Source organism: Balaenoptera acutorostrata, chromosome 20, assembly GCF_949987535.1.
Source record: "Balaenoptera acutorostrata chromosome 20, mBalAcu1.1, whole genome shotgun sequence".
NCBI lineage: Eukaryota > Metazoa > Chordata > Mammalia > Artiodactyla > Balaenopteridae > Balaenoptera > Balaenoptera acutorostrata.
In genome coordinates, this window is record NC_080083.1 from 56,015,945 (window position 1) to 56,035,330 (window position 19,386).

Sequence of the window (19,386 nt, forward strand, 5' to 3'; positions counted from 1 at the left end):
CAGGATAGGAGGTTCTTTGAATTAGAAAAACAGCACTGTCTTCCCAGCACACCCTTGGCGGAGTTCCACGTGGCCCCTTGCAGCCTCCTGGGATCTTGGATCCTGAGCTCAGGGTCTTCAGCCTGCGCCTAGGGGGCAGCGGAGGCAGGTGGAGTGATCACGGCACTTAGCGTTGGCTGAGCCCTTACTGTGGGCCAGGCGCCTGGTGGCCGTCTGTGCTTTCACTGCCTCGTTAATCCTCTGAGCCACTCACCCCACCTTTTACACGAGCGCTTTGCGAGGCTGCTTTGCAAGGCTGCAGCGCCAGCGCAGGTGAGTGTCCGGTGTGCTTAACACCGGGGCTCCCTCTCATCTGGAACACGGGCTTGTGTCCCTGTAGGAGCATCTCTGTCACCTGTTGATGGCGGGCCCGTTGCTTCCCCTTTAAAGTCACATCCCACTAACAGCAGGGTTTGCTTTAGTCGTTGGCAGGATTTCGGTGCCTGTAAGCGCGTGTCTCCCGTCTCAGTTCTCCTCTCGTGAGGTCACCGTCCCAGGCCCCACGTTCTACGGTGGAGTGATCTTGAGTGTTCGGTTGGGTGTCTGAGGGAACAGCTCTTCCATCCCCCTAGTCTGGGGTCTTGGAGGTGCCTGAGCCGGGGAGGTGGGCAGTCACAGGGATGCACCGGTTCCCAGGACTCAGTGAGGAGCCACAGAGGAGCGGCCCCAGGTTTGGGGAACCAGCAAGGAAGATGCACTGGCCCAGTGGAGAAGCATCTCCCGCCTGGGCTGTTGTGGGGCATCCGGTGCCCGGCAGGGGGAGGGGTCTGTCGTGGAGGGGCGGGTCAGTGCTTGCTGCGCAGTTGGCCAGGCTCCAGAAGCCTGCGTCCTGAGAGTTGGTTACTCAGCAGCTTGCAGTCCTCTGCGGGGCAGGAGATAAGGAGCAGGCTGTGACTGGCCGGGCAGGATGGCCCGGGTTAGAAGGTGGTGAGGCCGATAGCGGCCTCAGGGTGACCCTCGGCCCAGTGTCACGCTCCTCCTCTAGCCCACCCTGCTCGGCGCTCGGCAACACGGGTGCAGGGCAGGCAGAAGCTGGAAAAAGGATTCCACTCACAGCAACATGTTTTGCTCTCTGCAGAATGGGCTGTTAAATCTTTAATTTAAATGAGGCCTTACGTGATCTGTCATTTAGCCACACTTCAGTGTGATCAGAGTTACTGCTGGTGAGCACGGTGTTTGCCTTTGGTGCGGGAGGTCGTGCCTGGCGTGCTGTCTCCTGATCTGGGTGCTGTTGGAGGGGCGCGTGGGATTTGGCAAAGCCGAGCTCTGGGCTTAGGGTTTGTGCGCTTAGCTATACGTATGCCACGCTTCACTAAGAGGTAGGGAGAAGACTGTATCCTGTAGCGATTTCGGGGGCCGTGCTCTGACACCTGTGCTCTCTGTTCCAGTTGAAACTAGAGGACCGCTCCGTGGTGCCCCGGGATGTGGTCCGGCACATGCGCTCCACTGTGAGTCCCGCGTCCCACTCGGTGGGGCAGGGTGGTAGTGGGGGTGGCCTGGGGCAGGTCCTGGCCGGGTCTGCCGGGTGACCCCGCGGGGCGCCTGCCGGGACCTGGATGCCTTCTCCCCCGCAGGACAGCCAGTGTGGCACGGTGATCGATGTGAACATCGACTGCGCCGTGAAGCTCATTGGCACCAACTGCATCGTCTACCCCGTCAACAGCAAGGACCTGCAGCACATCTGGGTGAGCCCGCCCCACCTGCCACCCCTGCTGACCTCCCCTCTCGGGGCTCTGGTTCTCTCCGCGGCACCTTCCCAGGCCGGGCGGCCAAGCCCAGCAGTCAGCTCGCTCCCTGCAGCCTGACCATGCTTCTTGTGAGTCAGCCATTCAGACATGAGGTCAGGACACAGCTTTACGTCTCCAGCAGAGACTGCTGGTTTCCTTTCTCCTCTAATGCTTTTTTTGGAATAAATTTCTTTTCAGTTTACTTTTTTAATGGTTTCAAACTTACTGAAAAGTTGTAGGTACCTTTATCCCCTGCAGCTTCCAGGTTCCTCAGCTGGTGACGTTTCGCTGCATTAGCTCCAGCGCCTTTCCTCCCTCCTTCCCCACCTCTCTCTACTCCTCTGTCGCTCTCTCTTTCTCACTCCCCCCGCCGCCTTCTCTCCCTCTCTGTCTCTCCCCTCCCCTTTTCTGAAACATTTGAAAGCAAACTACAGATATGATGCTATATGACCCCTAAATACTACAATGTGTATTTCCCCAAAACAGGAACACTCTGCTGTTTAACCACCATTCAAAGCCCCAGACGAGGACTTTGACCCATTACCGTCCAATCCACAGACCTCATTCAGTTGTCCCAACAATCTCCTTTTTCCCCTCTGACCCAGGATTCCATCAGGAGCACACACAAGAATTGTCAGCTCTTTGATCTCCCCCAGTCTGGAGAGGTTCCCCAGTCTTGCTTTGTCTTCCTTATCCCGGGTGACCCTGAGCATGGGGCCATCTGACAGTGCCCGTGACCAGCCTGGGGCCCTGCGTTCTCGGCAGAACTGCCCCGGAAGTGCGCTGAGCTCTAAGCTGGCCCGGAACGTCCTGCGGCCGCAGGGTGGGGACATTCCATTTGTTCCCCAGTCGTCTGGGGCTCTGCCATGCCTCCCCACCGTAAAGTCAGCATTCACCCCTTTGCAAGCGATTGTATTTATTTTGTGGGGAGGTATTCCGGGATTGTGTCAATAACCCGGTACTTCTCAAACTCCCATCCATCAGCATTAGCTTCCATTAACAATTCCCACCTGAACCAGCCAGCACTCTGGGGCTGCTAAATGGTGATTTTATGACTCCATCGTTGCCGTCTTGTTTTTATTAGTTTGGCATACTGTATGGAAGAGCTGTACTTTCTGTCCCATTTATTCATTTTTGTACATCAGTATGGATGCAGAGATTCCTGTTTTATTCAGTTGGTTATAACCTGTTACTATCATTATTTGTTCTGTTGCTGAATGATCCCACATTTGGCCGGCAGGATCCCCTTCAAGCTGACATCTGTGTCCTTTTGACATATCCCCGCCATTTTTTTTTAAACACTTTCTTTCCATCTTGTATTTTTTCTCATCCAGCCTAGAATCAGCTGTTTCTCCAAGGAGCCCTGGTTCCTTTCAGAAAATGGTATTTCAAAAGCCAAGATCTGGATGCAAGCTGGGTGTGCTAATTGCTACTAGGCCCTATTCAGGACAACACTAGGGAACACATGTATGTGTGCATACGTAGACACACACACAGGTCTAAATGTGTCCGTGCCTGTTCTGTGTGTGTAAGATGTACGAGTTCATCTTGATCCTTCAGCTCCAGTCTAGCTCCTCAGATTCCTCCTCTCTTCCCCTTCCTGTTCCTGTATTAGTGAGTGCCGTCCCCAGTAGTGAGAGACTTGGCTCTTGATATCCTCAGTTTAGTTATTTATTTGCTTAAATCACCTTACTTATTCGTCTGTATAACCACCCTCCCCAGCCCGCTCCCACTTACGTGTCCTGTGTCCTTGGGACGCCGTCAAGCTTCTGCCTCTGCGTGGGAGGGGAGCTGGGGTGCAGCTGGACTCTCGGGGGAAAGCCTGCTGCAGCAGCTATTAGGTCGGACCTATCTAGAGCCTTCCTCCCCTGTCTGTGGGACCAAGAGGAATTGGTGCCCTGGACACCAGTGTCATCGGCCAGACCTCTCACACCCCTGTCCCCCTGACCTGCAGCCCTTCATGTATGGGGACTACATTGCCTATGACTGCTGGCTGGGGAAGGTCTACGACTTGAAGAACCAGATCATCCTCAAGCTGTCCAATGGTGCCAGGTGCGGATTTCACCACGGAGGAGCCATCGTTCGGCAGGGGCAGCCCGTGAAGGAGGGCAGGGGGTGTTTTCTCGGTTCCTCGAGGGCCGTGCCAGGGGCTGCAGGCTTTTGGGGCCTCGAGTCTCAGGACCTGACCCTGAGCTGGTCTCCTTGTCAGCCTGGCCTGATTCTCTGGCTCAGTTTCTGGTCTAGGCTCTACCCTGGCTTCGGGCGAGCTGCATTATCATTTAGGACACGTGAGAGGTGCTGATGCTTTATTTTAGGCACTTTAATGGTGGTGAACGCTCAGATCTGGGGGGTAGAGTCTTGTTTTTGTAGGAGAGTTCCTTGTACCAGTGCAGGGGCTGAGGTGTGGGCGGAGGATGAATTGCCTATTTTGGGGGGGGCGGACGTATTGACGCCTCTGGGCAAGTCCTTTAGAGCCTGACCAGCACCACGAGGGGTCCTGGCTGCCTCGCCTCCCCTAAGACTCAGGCACTGTGTCGGGTGCCAACCAAGCCCCTGTGCCCTGTTGCAGGTGCTCCATGAACACAGAGGATGGTGCCAAGCTCTACGATGTCTGCCCGCACGTCAGCGACTCTGTACGTTGGCTCCACCCAAGGAGCCTGGGGGGGCGGGGGGCCCCTCATCTCATGTTCCCCAGCCCCTGGGCTGTGCAGGAGGGACTTCTCAGCAGAGAGCTTGGAGCTGACCCAGGCTAACCACTGCTTCTACACCGTGCTTTCCTAGAAAAGGGGCGGTGTGTATCCAAAGGTATAAAAGTTTGGGTGTGGGCAGAAAGCAGTAGAACCTTTCTTTGCATTTTGTTAACTTGGTATCTCATCCTTTTTAAATCTCCTGTTTTCTTAGAGCGTATGCAGTATTTTACTACAACTGACATTTTAGAACAGTAGTACATGACACAGTTTGTAAATAAGAATACTAAGGGAGTGTGTGTGATTAAGCAGGTTTGGGGACCCCTGCCCTCTAGAGCTTTAGTACTTAATGTGCCGCCCCTGGACCAGCGGCATTGTTGTGGCCTGAGAGCTTGGAAGCAGAATGGGTCAGGCGTGCATTTCAGTAAGATCCCTGGTGATTTGTGTGCACCTGAGGTCTGGGAGGCGCTGCTCTGGAGCCTTAGGGGGTGTGGAGCGTGGAGGCCCGGGGCCGGCAGGAGCCAGGCACAGAGCAGGGGGTGCGGGCATGGAGAGCACCCTCCCCTGAGGAGGCAGTGCTCACGGGGACTTTTCTCTGGCCCCAAATCCTGCAGGGTCTCTTCTTTGATGATTCCTACGGCTTCTACCCGGGCCAGGTGCTCATTGGCCCTGCCAAGATCTTCTCCAGTGTCCAGTGGCTGTCAGGGGTCAAGCCCGTGCTCAGCACCAAGAGCAAGTTCCGCGTGTTGGTCGAAGAGGTAGGGGTGGGGGCAGGACAGGGAGGTGAGGCCCTGGATCTCCCACCCACCCTGCCTCACCTGAGGTGGGGCTGCTCTGAGGACCAGGGGAACCCGGGCCGAGCAAGGTGGGAGGGTGGTGAGTGGCAGGTCCTCTGGGCCCTGACTGGAGGTGAGGAGGCCGCAGTGAGTGACCCCTGGGGTGGGCCTGCTCTGGGGGTGTCCAGACTTGGTGCTACACTGTGATGAAGACCTGCTTCCTGCTCTGGGGGCAGGTGGGCTCCGGACAGCTGCCTAAAGAGAGGGCGTTAGAGCCTGCTGACCGTGGCCCTGTCCCGCCCGCCACCCCCAGGTGCAGGTTGTGGAGCTGAAGGTCACGTGGATTACCAAGAGCTTCTGTCCAGGGGGCACGGACAGCGTCAGCCCCCCGCCCTCTGTCATCACCCAGGAAAACCTAGGCAGGTGAGCGGCTCCAGTGTGCCACCCGCTCCAGCGCCCCCAGGAGCAGTCCCCAAGCAAGCCTCTGGGCCGTGGGCACGGGTGCACGGGGCTGAGAACCCCCTGGCCCAGCCCCTGCCTCTCCCCTCTCCCCTCCCAGGGTGAAGCGTCTCGGATGCTTTGACCATGCTCAGCGGCAGCTCGGGGAGCGCTGTCTGTATGTCTTCCCAGCCAAGGTAGAGCCGGCCAAGATTGCCTGTGAATGTCCAGAAAAACACTGCGCCCAGGGGGAGGGCTCTATGGCCAAGAAGGTATGTCCTCGGGGTTGGGGCTTGGCGGGCGTTTGAGGAACTGGCCTTGAGCCATTTCCACAGCAGGAAGGTCTGTGCTTTAGGCCTTGGGGGGCAGCCCTGATGACCCTTGCAGGCCAGTTAGGTGTGTACAGCTGTCACCCCTCAGACCGAGCTGCCTGGGGTCCGGCCGCGTCAGCCACCTCTCCACAGTGCCTGCCCTCCCCATTCCGACCCCGCAGGTGAAGCGCCTCCTCAAGAAGCAGGTCGTGAGGATCATGTCCTGCTCCCCGGACTCCCAGTGCTCCAGGGACCATTCCATGGAGGACACAGGCAAGAAGGGGGCGGCGAAAGCCAAGAGTGAAGCAGGGTCCGCCAGCCCCGAGGAGACTCCTGATGGGTCTGCCAGCCCAGTGGAGATGCAGGACGAGGGCCCCGAGGAGGCCCACGAGGTGGGCGAGCAGCTGCCCCCCTTCCTGCTGAAGGAGGGCGGGGATGACAGGCTGCACTCGGCCGAGCAGGACGCCGATGACGAGGCCGCTGACGACACGGACGACACCAGCTCAGTGACCTCCTCCGCCAGCTCCACCACCTCCTCCCAGAGCGGCAGCGGCACAGGTCGCAAGAAGAGCATCCCCTTGTCCATCAAGAACTTAAAGCGGAAACACAAGAGGAAGAAGAATAAGATCACTCGTGACTTCAAGCCGGGGGACAGGTAAACTCAGGGGCACCCTCTCTTTCCCGGCCGGGTGTCCAGCCTGAGACCCTCCCCTCCTGCCCCCGCCCCGCTCCCACACGCATGCACACTCAGGCTCATGTGCACATGGGCGCACACGTGGTCTGCAAGCCCCGTGAAGGCTCAGGGGTGCCCAGCCGAGATGACGTGGGTGCCTGGGGTTGGCCGGGTGGGAGGGAGGGATCTGGGAGTGGGAGAGGGCGGGACGGGGCCCGTTCCAGGAGGAGATGCCTGGTTGGGGAGACTGTTTCTTCCCTGCTGCCTGATGCTAAGAGTTTCAGGTTACCAAGCCCGCGGGGCGGGGCGGTGGGTAGAGAGCGTAGCTAGCTGCCCTTTCCTCACTGGTCCTGCACTGCAGGGTGGCGGTGGAGGTGGTGACCACGATGACCTCAGCAGACGTGATGTGGCAGGACGGCTCCGTGGAGTGCAACGTCCGCTCCAACGACCTCTTCCCCGTGCACCACCTGGACAACAACGAGTTCTGCCCCGGAGACTTCGTGGTGGACAAGCGAGGTAGTGCCGGGCGGGGCTCGGGGAGAAGGGGCGAGAGGTCTGGGCATCAAGGACACTCCCCTTGGACGGTGGCTCACTCTTCTGAAGACTCGGGGAGCCTTTCTGGCCTGCACTGACTGAGCCAGGGAAGCCGTGGGTTCTGGGCCCCGTTGTGGTTGACGTGCAGTGGGTGGGTGGGTGGGTGGCAGGTGGCACCACCAGGGCGCCTTAGCTAGTCATGTCCCCCCCCCCACCCTGCTGGGTCCCCAGTCCAGAGCTGTCCGGACCCCGCTGTCTACGGCGTGGTGCAGTCTGGGGACCACGTGGGCCGCACCTGCATGGTGAAGTGGTTCAAGCTGCGGCCGAGTGGGGACGACGTGGAGGTGAGCGGGTGCTGCCCCCGCGTCTCCTTCAGGGTGGGCTCTGGTGGGCTGGATGTAGGGCCCCTGGGCTCACGACCACCCATCCCTCCCCAGCTGATCGGAGAGGAGGAAGATGTGAGCGTCTACGACATTGCCGATCACCCTGACTTTCGGTTCCGCACGACTGATATCGTTATCCGAATTGGCAACACTGAGGATGGAGGGCCTCACAGGGAGGATGAGGTACGTACGCCCTGGCCTGTGTGGCAGCTGCAGTACCTGATGGTGCCACCAGGTGGCACCAGGAGCCGAGACCTGCAAGTCCTCTGGGCTGCGTGTCCACCCCAAGCGCCTTCCCCAGGAGAGCGGCTGCCGGCAGTGGGGCCGCTCAGTCCGAGCACCTGCACGAGGACTCACCTGCCTGCCGGGCTCAGGCCTCGTTCACACAGCTGCTCCCTGGGCTTATTAGAGAAGCCCATTCCTGTCCTCAGCGCCACGAGCGTGGTGTCAGGTGCTATAGGAGCACAGGAGAGGCCTGGGGAGGTGGCGTCTGAGCTGGGCCCTGGAGAACAAGTGGGGACACGGGGTGGGGTTGGGCAGATTCCAGGCAGAGGAAGAGTGGGGACAAAAGTCCCGAGGCTGGAACCCCATCCTGGGAATGTCGGGAAGCCCGGAGAGACCAGGGTGCTGCAAGCAGGAAGGGAGTGAGTGGGGGGCTCAGTGGATGGCGAGCATTGGGGGTGTTTCAACCAAAGGGTCCCGTGCTCGAGTTACTCATGGTGGTCTGTGGCTGGTGCCCACATCCCTTCTCTTCTCATGGTCTTGCCCCTCCCCTCACCCTTGGGGAGCTGCACCTTTGAGCCTGCCCCATTTGCCCTGCAGCCGTCGGTCGGCCAGGTGGCCCGCGTGGACGTCAGCAGCAAGGTGGAGGTGGTGTGGGCTGATAACTCGAAGACCATCATCCTGCCCCAGGTGAGCCCCTGCAGAGCCCACCACGCAGCTCCAGACCGTGGCAGCCGGGCCGGGAGCTCACATCTTCCTGGCCGGGGAGTCTGCTTTTGGGGAGTAAGGTCTCAGGGAAAGGAAAGGCAGTATTACACCCAGAGCCCCGGGGTGAGAGAGTCGGGAAGGCAGAGAGGCAGCCTACAGCTGGATTGCCAGTCGTGTGTAGATTTTCACAGACCTCCCAGATCTGCCTGGATCCCCATCTCACTGTGCTAAGAAAACACAGGTTGCTTCCTTTAAGAAACAGAGCCTTCGCACCAACACTTCCAGGAAAGCTCTCGCAGACCAGGGGGAGAAAGCAGGTGGGTTCTGAGCAGCAGGGCTGTCTTGGACGCTGCTTCTTCGCTCCCTTGTTGGAGCTGATGCTCACACCCCAGCTCCCCTCCCCTGGCACCGACATGGGATGGCGGAGGGGTGGCTCACCCCTCGTCCAGGAGGCCATTCCAGGGACGGGAACAGGGTGTGACACGGCCCAGCTGACCAAGTGCACTCAGTGGCGAGGAGGCTGGAACAGGCCTTGGCTGGGCCTTGGGCCCATGGGTGGGGCTGGGGCAGCGGAGGTGCCTCTCAGGGGCCTAGGGACCACCAAGCACAGAGGCCCAACTGCGGAGGCCAGAGCAGGAGAGGGAGGAAGGGTGGCGTGGCTGCCGAGGCCTCAGGGCGCCCCGTCACCATCAGCTCTGAGGGTTGGGGTCCTGGCAGGGCGCCCCTGAATGGCCCGCGCCCCGTCTCCCCCCACCAGCACCTGTACAACATCGAGTCTGAGATCGAGGAGTCAGACTATGACTCGGTAGAAGGCAGCACCAGTGGGGCGTCCTCGGATGAGTGGGAGGATGACAGTGACAGCTGGGAGACGGACAATGGGCTGGTGGAGGACGAGCACCCCAAGATAGAGGAGCCCCCCATCCCGGCCGCCGAGCCGCCAGCGGCCCCCGAGGAGGACAAGGGAGTGCTGATCAGTGAGGAGGCCGCCACGGCCGCCATCCAGGGAGCCGTGGCCATGGCCAGCCCTGTGGCTGGGCTGATGGAGAAGGCTGGCAAGGATGGGCCCCCTAAGAGCTTCCGGGAGTTGAAAGAGGCCATCAAGATCCTGGAGAGCCTCAAGAACATGACCGTGGAGCAGCTTCTGACGGGCTCGCCCACCTCCCCAACGGCGGAGCCGGAGAAGCCGACTCGGGAGAAGAAGTTTCTGGACGACATCAAGAAGCTGCAGGAGAACCTCAAGAAGACCCTGGACAACGTGGCCATCGTAGAGGAGGAGAAGATGGAGGCGGTGCCAGACACGGAGCGCAAGGAGGACAAGCCCGAGGGGCAGTCGCCGGTGAAGGCCGAGTGGCCCAGCGAGACCCCGGTGCTCTGCCAGCAGTGCGGCGGCAAGCCCGGGGTCACCTTCACCAGCGCCAAGGGCGAGGTCTTCTCAGTGCTGGAGTTCGCGCCCTGTGAGTTCGCCCCGTGTGTGTTCCAGATCTGGAGGCCAGGTGGCTGGCCCCCGGCTGCCGCCCAGGGCGGGGGAGCCGTTTCCCTGGCCTGGGCACCAGTCCCCGTGCCAGGAGAGGAGGGCAGGGAGCATGTGGGTTCATCCACCTGTCGGGGGAGCGCTCCCAGCGGCCGCCGCACCTCCAGGTGGAGTTCCCAGGCCTTGCCCTGAGGAGCTGACCACTCTCTTTCCCCCTCTAGCAAATCACTCTTTTAAGAAAATTGAGTTCCAGCCTCCAGAAGCCAAGAAGTTCTTCAGCACGGTGCGGAAGGAGATGGCCCTGCTGGCTACCTCGCTGCCCGACGGCATCATGGTCAAGACCTTCGAGGATAGAATGGCAAGTAGCCTGGTGCGGGCCGGGCCGCGGAGGCGCCTCTCAGGGGCCTAGGGACCACCTGGTGCGGGTGCGGCTGTGCTGTGTGGGCGCCTGGTGCCCGAGAGGCTGCAGCCTCGGCCCCTGGACCTGCAGGCCTGAGGGACTCCTGAGAGGGCAGGGCAGGCTCCGCCAGGGTAGCCACACGGCTGGCAGGAGTCCCCTGCGTGTGTCCAGACCAGATGGTCGTCCTTTTAAAAGTTAATTTAAGATTATAATGATTACCTGACTCTTCTCTCGTTTTTTGAAAAATTAGAACGTTTTAGAAAAAGTCATAGTTGCTTTTGACCAATCCTCACCCTGCCCCCAGCGGCCATGACCTTAGTAGGAGTTTCATGGGTCTCCTTCCAGATGATCTTCTTACATGTTTACATTTTCGTGCATCACCATAAACCAGACTATCTTGTAGGATTTGTTCTACACGAATAGCACATCATCATACACATCATCTATAACTTGTTGTTTTTCAGTCAACAGGGTAATTTTTGAGACCTACCCATGTTGATTCACACTGATGTAGGTCATTGCTTTTTAGCTACAGGACAGTATAGCCTCCCGTGCCCACGTCACACTCCATTTGCCACTTCTCTGTTTGTGACCTGGGCCCCGTGTTTTGAGTCATGCTGGTGGAGGCGTGTGAGCGCTTCCTTGTTTGTTCCAGGAATGAGCGAGCGTGGTCCATCTGCCACCTTATTTGTTCAGCAGACCTTCACTGGGCCTTGCTGTGTGCCAGGCACCATGCGAGACACTGAATTTGGGTCCGAGTGAGGCCTCAGCTCCAGCCCAGGCCTGGAGGAAGGGGCCAAAGGAAAGGGACCACAAAGAGAGGCACTGTTGAAATGGGCCTGCAGGCGGCCAGAAACCCCAGGGCAGGGCCAGGAGCGCGTGCATGGTCAGGGCTGCTCGAGGTTCTTGATGATGCTTTTAGTCTTCCTTGGGTTTTAGTAAAATTCCTTTTGAAAATTCCAGCCCGTCTCAGCTCTGCTGACGGAAGAACTCTTTTGTTCGCTCTCTACCCAAATCTCACTCAGAGGGAAAGGGAAATCGTGTGTTATCTTGAGGCCCACAGCGTGCCTCCAGTCCCAAGTGCGCGAGAGGATTCCGTCACCCCAGCTAGTCCTTGGCCCTAGCCGGCTCTCAGCTCGTTGCTCACCCGGCACGTTGCCCTGGCGATGGTGTCCCCCCCCACCCCGACAGTCAGTGTGGATCTCCGGTGTCTGTGGAGAGTCTCCTTGATGACTTACAGCCTGAGTTTCTAGTGGTCTCCCAGCATTTTCCCCGACTTCAATTCCTCTCATCCTTCTAGTTCCCTAAAAGCAAGTGCAGCCTTGCCATCCTGGAATGTTCTTTCGTCTTCTGATGGGTTGCAATCGTTGCTTGCTTCACGGGGGGTGGGGGGCTGTTTTGAGGAACGCAACTTACAAGTAATGATTTATAAGGAAAAAACCTGGTAGGATAAAAACAGGCTTGGAAAATTCTTTTTGTGCCAGGAGTTAAAAGATGCCAAGCAGGTCTGCACAGAGGTGTTTGCGTTTAGGTTCTCTGTTGCTGGCTGTGTCTGGAGTCCCAGGGGGCTCCTCCCGCTCCTGCTGGAGCCGCACAGCGCCCTGGGAAGGATCACATCCAGGTGCCCCGCGTGGAAGCCCACCGCCAACCTCAGCTTTCCCTCCCTCCCTCCTCCTCTAGGACCTCTTTTCGGCCCTAATCAGGGGCCCCACTCGCACCCCCTACGAGGACGGCCTCTACCTGTTTGACATCCAGCTCCCCAACATCTACCCAGCCGTGCCCCCCCACTTCTGCTACCTCTCCCAGTGCAGTGGCCGTCTGAACCCCAACCTGTATGACAATGGGAAGGTGTGCGTCAGCCTCCTGGGCACCTGGATTGGAAAGGTGGGTACGGTGCCGGCACCTGGTCAGGATTGGGGGAGGCCAGTCTGGGCAGGTGTCTGGGACAGAGTTGATCGATCGCACTGTGTGTGTGTGTTTTAGGGGACAGAGAGGTGGACGAGCAAATCCAGCCTTCTCCAGGTGCTCATCTCCATCCAAGGTACGGTGGGCGGGGCCGGGGTGGTGACAGGGCTGCCGGAGGGCACAGTGACTCTGGCTTTTGCATCCCCCACCTCCTGTCTGTAGCTCTGGCCTCCTCTTGGGGGTTGAGAGGTCGGGCGGGCCTGATGGGCTTCTCCTCCCGCAGGTCTAATCCTGGTGAATGAACCGTACTACAACGAAGCCGGCTTTGACAGCGACCGCGGCCTGCAGGAGGGCTATGAGAACAGTCGCTGCTACAACGAGATGGCGCTCATCCGCGTGGTGCAGTCCATGACCCAGCTGGTGCGGCGGCCACCCGAGGTCTTCGAGCAGGAGATCCGGCAGCACTTCAGTACTGGCGGCTGGCGGCTGGTGAACCGCATTGAGTCCTGGCTGGAAACCCACACCCTGCTGGAGGGGGCCCAAGCGCTGCCCAACGGGCTTCCCAAGGACAGTAGCTCTCCAGAGCCGCCAGCTGTGGCCGAGCTCTCAGACTACGGCCGAGAAGAACCTGAGGACGGAGGGCTGGCCCCCGGAGAGGCCTCCCAGGGCTCAGACTCGGAGGGCGGCGCGCAGGGCCCGGCCTCAGCCAGCAGGGACCGCACAGACCAGACTTCGGAGGCAGCGCCTGACGCCTCAGGGCCACCCAGTGTCAAACCAAAGAAGCGGAGAAAGAGCTACCGGAGCTTCTTACCTGAGAAGAGTGGCTACCCTGACATCGGCTTCCCCCTCTTCCCGCTTTCTAAGGGTTTCATCAAGAGCATCCGGGGGGTCCTGATGCAGTTCCGGGCCGCTCTGATGGAGGCGGGCATGCCCGAGAGCGTGGAGGACAAGTAGTCAGCCAGCCCTGGAGGAAGGAGCGTCGCCGCGCGGAGAGGCCAGCTGCTGCCTGCTCACTCCCTCCCCTGGAACCTCCCCTCTTCCCTTTCCTCCTCTGTCCCCAGTGCAAGCCCTGCCCATTGCCCTCTTCTTCCCAAGGTGAGTTTGATGCTGAAGTGCAGGAAGTTTCTTGAGATGCTGCCATTTCTGTTCCCAAGCAATCTTCCAGCAAGCGGGTCCCCGTGGCAAGGAAAATCTGAGCCCTGTTGCTGATTTTCCACTTGTCACCCTAGGCAGGGTGTCCCAGCACTTCCTCCCTCGCCATCTCCACCTCAGGTCGGAGGTGGGCCTTTCGTGGGGGCTGACACGGGAGAACTCGGGGCCCAGGTGTGTGCGGACCCGCGGGACCGGACCCGTGGGACGAGTGGACGTGCCTTGCATGAAGTGTGGGTTGCTCCAGCGGTTGCCCGGTCCCCTTTGTCCTCTTCAGTCCCACTGTAGCTTCCTAGTGTCCCAGGCCCTCCTGCTGCCACCACCAACCGCCTCCTCCCTCATCTCCCAGCACCAACACTCTCCCTTGGGAGTTGCAGCTGCCGTCACAGACTCCTGGCTCTGCTCTGGCCCATTTACACAGGAGAGCCTTCGGGCCTGTTGAACTCGCTCTCTAAGAGAGGTTGGGACCAGGCTGGGTTCAGGGTGACCCCCAGGAGAGGTGGTGGCCCTCACACGCTGACATGGAGTGAGGACCAGGGAGCTGCAGGGAAAGAAACGGCTGTAGGTGCCTTGCTCTTGCTGTCCCATGGGGCTGGGGGATGGCAGCTCTGGCTTCAGGGCCTTGCCCATCTGCTCCCCCCGCTCAGCCCCATCCCAGGGCCCCAGGAGGCAGCAGCACAGACAAGGCTAGGGCAAGTGCGAGGGCCTCCCCTGTAGACTGTGCCCCTCCCACTATCAAATGCTAACGCTGGGAGGCGGCATGTAGCTCCCGGAACACAGCGAGCCAGCCCTCTCTCCCGGAGGATGAGAGCGAGGCCTGTCAGCCCTTCACTTACAAGCTGCAGGCTCAATGCGGGAGAGAGGCGGCCGGCAGGCTTCTCCCTCGCAGAGACGGGCCCAGAGGTTTACAAGTTTTCTAAGCGTTTGATAATGTGAAGCTCCAGTTGAATAGGAAGCTGTTGAGCACATTGCAGCTATGTAATTTTGGTGTATGTATGTAATATTTAAGATTGAAAGAAAATAAATCTCAAAAGCAAAGATATTAACTCTTACTAGAAAAAAAAAGACAAAATAAGAAGCCAAAGCATGATGCGTCTTGTCCGCCTTACGCTGGCTCCGCACCTGAGCTGCCGCAGCCGCGCAGCAGCGCAGGGAAGGGCGGGGCCGGAGTCGGTGTCTTGTTTGAGGATCACCCGGAGTGACTGCTGGGGCTGTGTTTCCCGGTGCGTTGTTCATGTGGAGATGTGAATGCCTCCTGCTTAAGATACCTGTATAAAGTGCTGTGTGATTAAACTTTTTTTTTACTTGCATTTCTTTTTTGTTTGGCTCATTACAATGTACAAAAAAGACAAGGTGGCACCATTAAATCTGCCTCTGCCATCCGTCTGGCTCTGTCGCCTTTCTTCCCCTCGGGGGCACCTCACACACCCTCCCCAGGGGAAGGAAAGATCCCTGTTGCTGGGGAGGCTCGAGGCAGCGGCACCTTCCCCTCCCAGCCTGCTTCTGAGTCTCCGCGTCTCCCGTCGGGGGACTCACAGGGGCCGGGAGATGAGGATCTAGAAGTTCAGTGGGTCGGTGCTCTAACCTCCAAGCAGGGCCTGTGTCCTGTTCCTCAAGAGCCACCTTTCAGCAGTGCGTCAGCAGTAGCTGTGGTCCCCAGGGGCCCGTGACTGACCAGTTGCACCGGTTCAGCTCCTTCCAGATGCTGGGGGAGCTGACTTGGCAGCACCTGGCCTGGGCTTGAAGCCAAAAGGGTTCCCCACTTTGAGCGGATGGCATCTGCCCACCACTCCCCCACAAGGACGGGCTGGAGGAGGGCAGGGGAGGCTGAGGGACACCTAGATTCCTCCCTGGAGGGATGACGGACTCCTCGTAAAAAGGGGACAGCTGCCTGCCATTTTGACTTCCGTTGCTCCTTGCCAGGTTTCCCCAGGGCGTCTAACTCAGAGACATTTTCTCTTTCTGCTGAGACTCGCTGGCCGTGTGGCCCTAGGTAAGACATACTCGCTCTGAGCCTCAGTCTTCCCGCTTGTGCGAACAGGCAGTTGGCTCCAGGCCAGATGTGGCATACTCATCACTGGGGCAGGGCCCCACCCCTACAAAAGCAGCCGGGACCAGCTCTGATCCCGTGCCCACCACCAAAATGACTTCCCAGGGGCCAGTACCGTGCATTGCCCCATCCAGGAGGGACCATTGGGCATCATGTTAAATTCTAGAGCCCTGGAAGAAGCAAGACCCCACTCTCCCCAACCCCTAGGATAAGACCAGTAGGCTGGGAATGTTGCTTTATTTGGATTTGATTCAAGAGGTGGGGCTCCCAAAACAAAACATGGTGGCTTCCACGCTCCTAGCCCAGCACCTCATCCTGGCCTTTGGTGGGCAGAGCCGTCCTTCCCAGCCTTCTCCAGGAGCCTTCCTCCTCCTCCCGACCCGCCATGTGAGCTGTGGACAGTCCCTCCACTCTTTGGGGGGGGGCAGGGGCCTAAGCTCAGAGGAAACCAAGTAGACAGACGAAGGCACGGCAAGGCCCGCGGAGTCATAAGTGCTCCGCTGGAGGTGGCCTCCGGCTGGGTGGGGACTCCCTGCAGCCACTGACCATCCAGAAGTAGTTCGGGTGCACCTGGCCCTGCACAGCCTCGCTGATCATCAGTTCCCCATCCACAGCAAACACACCCTTCCTGTCCTTGGGTTCCAGGCGGAAAGCAACCACGGGCACATACACCAAGTGGGGACAGTCACACGCCATGTGCCTGCCTTTCTCCATGGCCAGGAAGAGGCGCAGCAGTGTGGCCCGCGACACACCTGCCCGCACGTAGAACAGATGCATAGCGCCGGCCGCACAGCGGCCCATGGGTGCAGCAAACATCTCGCTGCCCAGGTGTGAGTGCAGCAGTGCCAGCACCAGCACGAAGTCCTGCTCCGGCACCACTGTCCAGTGAGAGGGCACTGCCTCCTCCAGGGGCACCAGGTGGGCGTCCACAGGGCCCTGCTGGGCCTGCTGGTCCCGAGCGGGGCAGGGGGGCATCTTGGAGACCACCGTTTCTACAGGGAGGTAGGCCAGGGAGCCCTGGTAGGTGCGCAGGGCCGCCAGACGCAGGAAGGTGCCCAGAGTGAAGCGCATCTCACCCAGGCGCCGAAACTTCTCACTCTCCAGATCCACGTCAGCGATGAAACCCCAAGCCAGGCTGAGCACGGAGAAGAGGCGCTGCCCGGAGGCCGTTTGCAGGGACAGCAGATCCATGGGCGCCAGCAGCCGGCGGCACAGCAGCCGTGTGCAGTTGGTCAGGAGGTCTTCATTAGTCACCTGCTCGTAGCTGCAGGGGGGAGAAGTCAGATGGGGAGGGCAGGAGCCCTCACACGTCCGCCCCTTCCTCCTCCTGGGGAGTTGGGGCGGGCGAAGTGACACTGAGTCCCTAGGGAGTTGGCAGGAGTGACAGATGGAGCAGGTGGAGGCAGCAGCTGGAGTCACGGAGAGGGCCCCAGAACGGAGGGGCCGAGGCTCCAGAGAAGAGGGCATGGAAGTTACCCCTGCGCATGGTAACTTATGAAAGAAAACCTGGCAGTAGGGTGGCACTGAGGGGAAACTGAGGCCCACTCTGGCCCTGGGCTCTCACCCGGCATAATGGTTCACAGAAGCGGCCAGTGCATTGCCAGAGCCGGCTGGGAGGCTGCACAGGGGCTTCTGGATGGCGGTCTCCCAGTCAGGCCGCTCCATGAGCCCGTTCACCACCTGTTGGAGCACAGGTGGCCTCAGCCTGGGAAGCACCCCACCCCCACGACCCAGGCCCAGCCTCCCGGTGCGGGCCTCACTTCATGCATCAACCCGTCTCCAGACATGACCACCAGCGCGTCCCAACGTCTCAGGTCCTCCGCCCGCACCAGCTCCCGGGCGTGGTTCCGCCGCTCTGCGGAGAGAGCAGCGCGGCTATCACGGCGGGGACTGGGGTGGGGGTTGGGGGTTGGGGGTGGGTCCCTGGCTGGGGATGCTCCCTGCACCCCCGCGGGGAGACACTCACCAGTGAGCGTCAGCGTGAAGGAGACATCGGCCTGGGCCAGCAGGGGCTGCACGTGGCTCCGGAAGAGCTGCAGGGCTTTGCCCTTGCCCCCGCGCGGATTTAACAGCACCAGCACTCGGCAGGGCCTTGGGAGCGGGTTCCGGGAGCCGCCCGCTGTAAAGACAAACCCGAACCGGCCACTAGGGGGCTGACGACCACAGCAAGGGCACTGGGGTGGAAACGCGGTGCCTGAAACCCACGGGTAACTGATCCAACGGAGTCTGACCAGAGGCAGCGGCCTCCAGTGGGGAGCTCCAGCGGCGGGACCGCGCTCCTCACCCGGCCAGCTTGGCTTGGCTCAGGCTCGGCCCGCTTCTGGTCTCGTCGGGAAAAGTGCTTCTCTCGGGCGTCCACAGCCTCTCTTTTGTTCAGCCGACTCGGGCCAACCTTCCTCGCGAGGGAGAGAAGGGAACCCCCTACAGGCCTTCCCCGCCAGGCCCCCACAAACCTGCATCCATAACCGCGACCCGAGGCCCTCGATGCCAGGGGGTCCCCGGCGCTGTCGGGGCGCTGTCCGCGGCGGCGGCTCCTGCCTTCAGCTCCTTATCGGTGCTGCCCAGGCGGGCGTCTTGGTGCCGGCTGTGGGTCTCGCCCTCCCCGCCCGGAGCCGGGGCTGTAGGGGCACCCGCGTCATTCCCTGCGGTTGCCGGATCTGAGGGAGAGGAGACAGCGCTGGTGGAGTCCGCAGCGGCCCCCTGAGGTGGGGGGCGCCCTGCTAGGTCCTGGGACCACGCGCCTCCGGCATCGCCTAGTTTTCCGAGAGGTCCAGAGAGCCGAGGTCCAGTGCCACCAAGGGCGCTCCCGTCCTAGAACTGAGCTCCCACCCCCAGAGGCAAAGGGTCTCTTCCTGAGGGGCTTTCTTTCCTGGGGCCTCGGGTTCCGGCCCGACGATGAGTCAGAGCCCCGTGGCTCTCTCCGGGGGATCAGGTCCTCACCCCCTGGGCGCTGCCAGGGGGAGGGGAGTCCAGTTGCGTGAAAATCCCAGAACGTGAGTGGACATCGCAGGGTGCGAAGTTCGGGGCGAGCGATTCCCGCCCCGAAACAGCGGGGTCGCCGTGTCCTCTACCCTGAGCTCCGGAGCGGCCGGAGTCGCCGCGCGCGCCTCTAGGAACAGGCTCTGCGGCGCCGCGCGCAGCGCTCGTGGGAGCAGCGCCGGAGTCGCGCAAGAGCTGAGCCGGAGCCCGGCCGCCAGCCGCCGCCTCCCTCGGCCGGAGCCGAGTGGGCGCGGAGGCCATGCGGTGCACGGCAGTTCCCCCCGACCGCCCAGGAGCCACGCACGGCGAGAGGACAGGGCGGGCGGCCAGCCCTACCCAGTCGGTCCGCTTTGCTGGGGAAGCGCCACCTCCGTTCCCCACAGTGGCCTAGGGCTGAACGCGGCTCGTCCCGGGCTCAGCCTCGCATCTGAGGGACAACTGGAGCGCCGGGCAAACGCTGACTGCACGGCCTCGCTGTCTCCGGCCTCAAACTTTTGTCTCAACTTCGGGGAGGGACCTGTGCCTCGCCGCCCGGCCTGGCCACGCCCCGCGCTCCCCGCGTTTGCGGGGGAGGAACCCGCGCCCGGCACAGCTGGAGCCCGCCTGTCCCCGGCCTCACCTCGCCGACCCCCGCACGGTCAGCGCCCACGGCTCGGCCACGCGCAGCCCTTTGGCTGGGTCCCGGGACGCTGGGAGTAGGCGACCGGCGGAAGGCGGCGCCGCGGCCCGGCAGGAGAGGTGGAGGCCGTTGGCGAGGCGCGGAGCCCCAGGCCCGGCCACGAGCGGCGCGCCGCGAGCGCAGCGTCCCGGGCGCGCGAGGGTGAACGCGCAGCGCAGGCCGAGGCGCGGGCCCCACGCGATTTCGCCTCGGCGCCCAAGGTCGGAGCGGCCCCCAGGTGGGACTCCGGGCGCGCGTGGCTCAGGGCTCCGGGCA

The 19,386-nt window shown here is 60.9% G+C and overlaps 2 protein-coding genes across 3 annotated transcripts in view; one reads left to right on the forward strand and one right to left on the reverse strand.

Moving 5' to 3' along the window:
* UBE2O (ubiquitin conjugating enzyme E2 O) overlaps positions 1–14,805 on the forward strand; it is a 57,617-nt gene extending 42,812 nt beyond the window's left edge. The window contains exons 2-18 of one of the 2 annotated variants that reach the window (XM_057535337.1): positions 1,428–1,487; positions 1,614–1,724; positions 3,721–3,818; positions 4,336–4,399; positions 5,068–5,211; positions 5,543–5,652; positions 5,789–5,939; positions 6,161–6,633; positions 7,013–7,167; positions 7,417–7,529; positions 7,623–7,751; positions 8,391–8,480; positions 9,256–9,952; positions 10,191–10,327; positions 12,050–12,253; positions 12,353–12,410; positions 12,558–14,805. In XM_057535337.1, coding sequence (XP_057391320.1) covers positions 1,428–1,487; positions 1,614–1,724; positions 3,721–3,818; positions 4,336–4,399; positions 5,068–5,211; positions 5,543–5,652; positions 5,789–5,939; positions 6,161–6,633; positions 7,013–7,167; positions 7,417–7,529; positions 7,623–7,751; positions 8,391–8,480; positions 9,256–9,952; positions 10,191–10,327; positions 12,050–12,253; positions 12,353–12,410; positions 12,558–13,228 — 3,465 coding nt within the window. In that variant the 3' untranslated portion in view covers positions 13,229–14,805. The remainder of the gene's footprint in view (positions 1–1,427; positions 1,488–1,613; positions 1,725–3,720; positions 3,819–4,335; positions 4,400–5,067; positions 5,212–5,542; positions 5,653–5,788; positions 5,940–6,160; positions 6,634–7,012; positions 7,168–7,416; positions 7,530–7,622; positions 7,752–8,390; positions 8,481–9,255; positions 9,953–10,190; positions 10,328–12,049; positions 12,254–12,352; positions 12,411–12,557) is intronic. The other variant, XM_057535338.1, reaches the window with a different exon arrangement.
* Positions 14,806–15,696: 891 nt separating this feature from the next.
* SPHK1 (sphingosine kinase 1) lies at positions 15,697–18,478 on the reverse strand. Its single transcript, XM_007185747.2, has 6 exons — positions 18,414–18,478; positions 17,927–18,150; positions 17,440–17,592; positions 17,234–17,328; positions 17,038–17,153; positions 15,697–16,737 (listed from the first exon to the last, which is right to left on the reverse strand). The coding sequence occupies exons 1-6, from the start codon at positions 18,476–18,478 to the stop codon at positions 15,960–15,962; spliced, it is 1,431 nt and encodes a 476-aa protein (XP_007185809.2). The 3' UTR covers positions 15,697–15,959.
* Between the last annotated feature and the right edge of the window lie 908 nt (positions 18,479–19,386).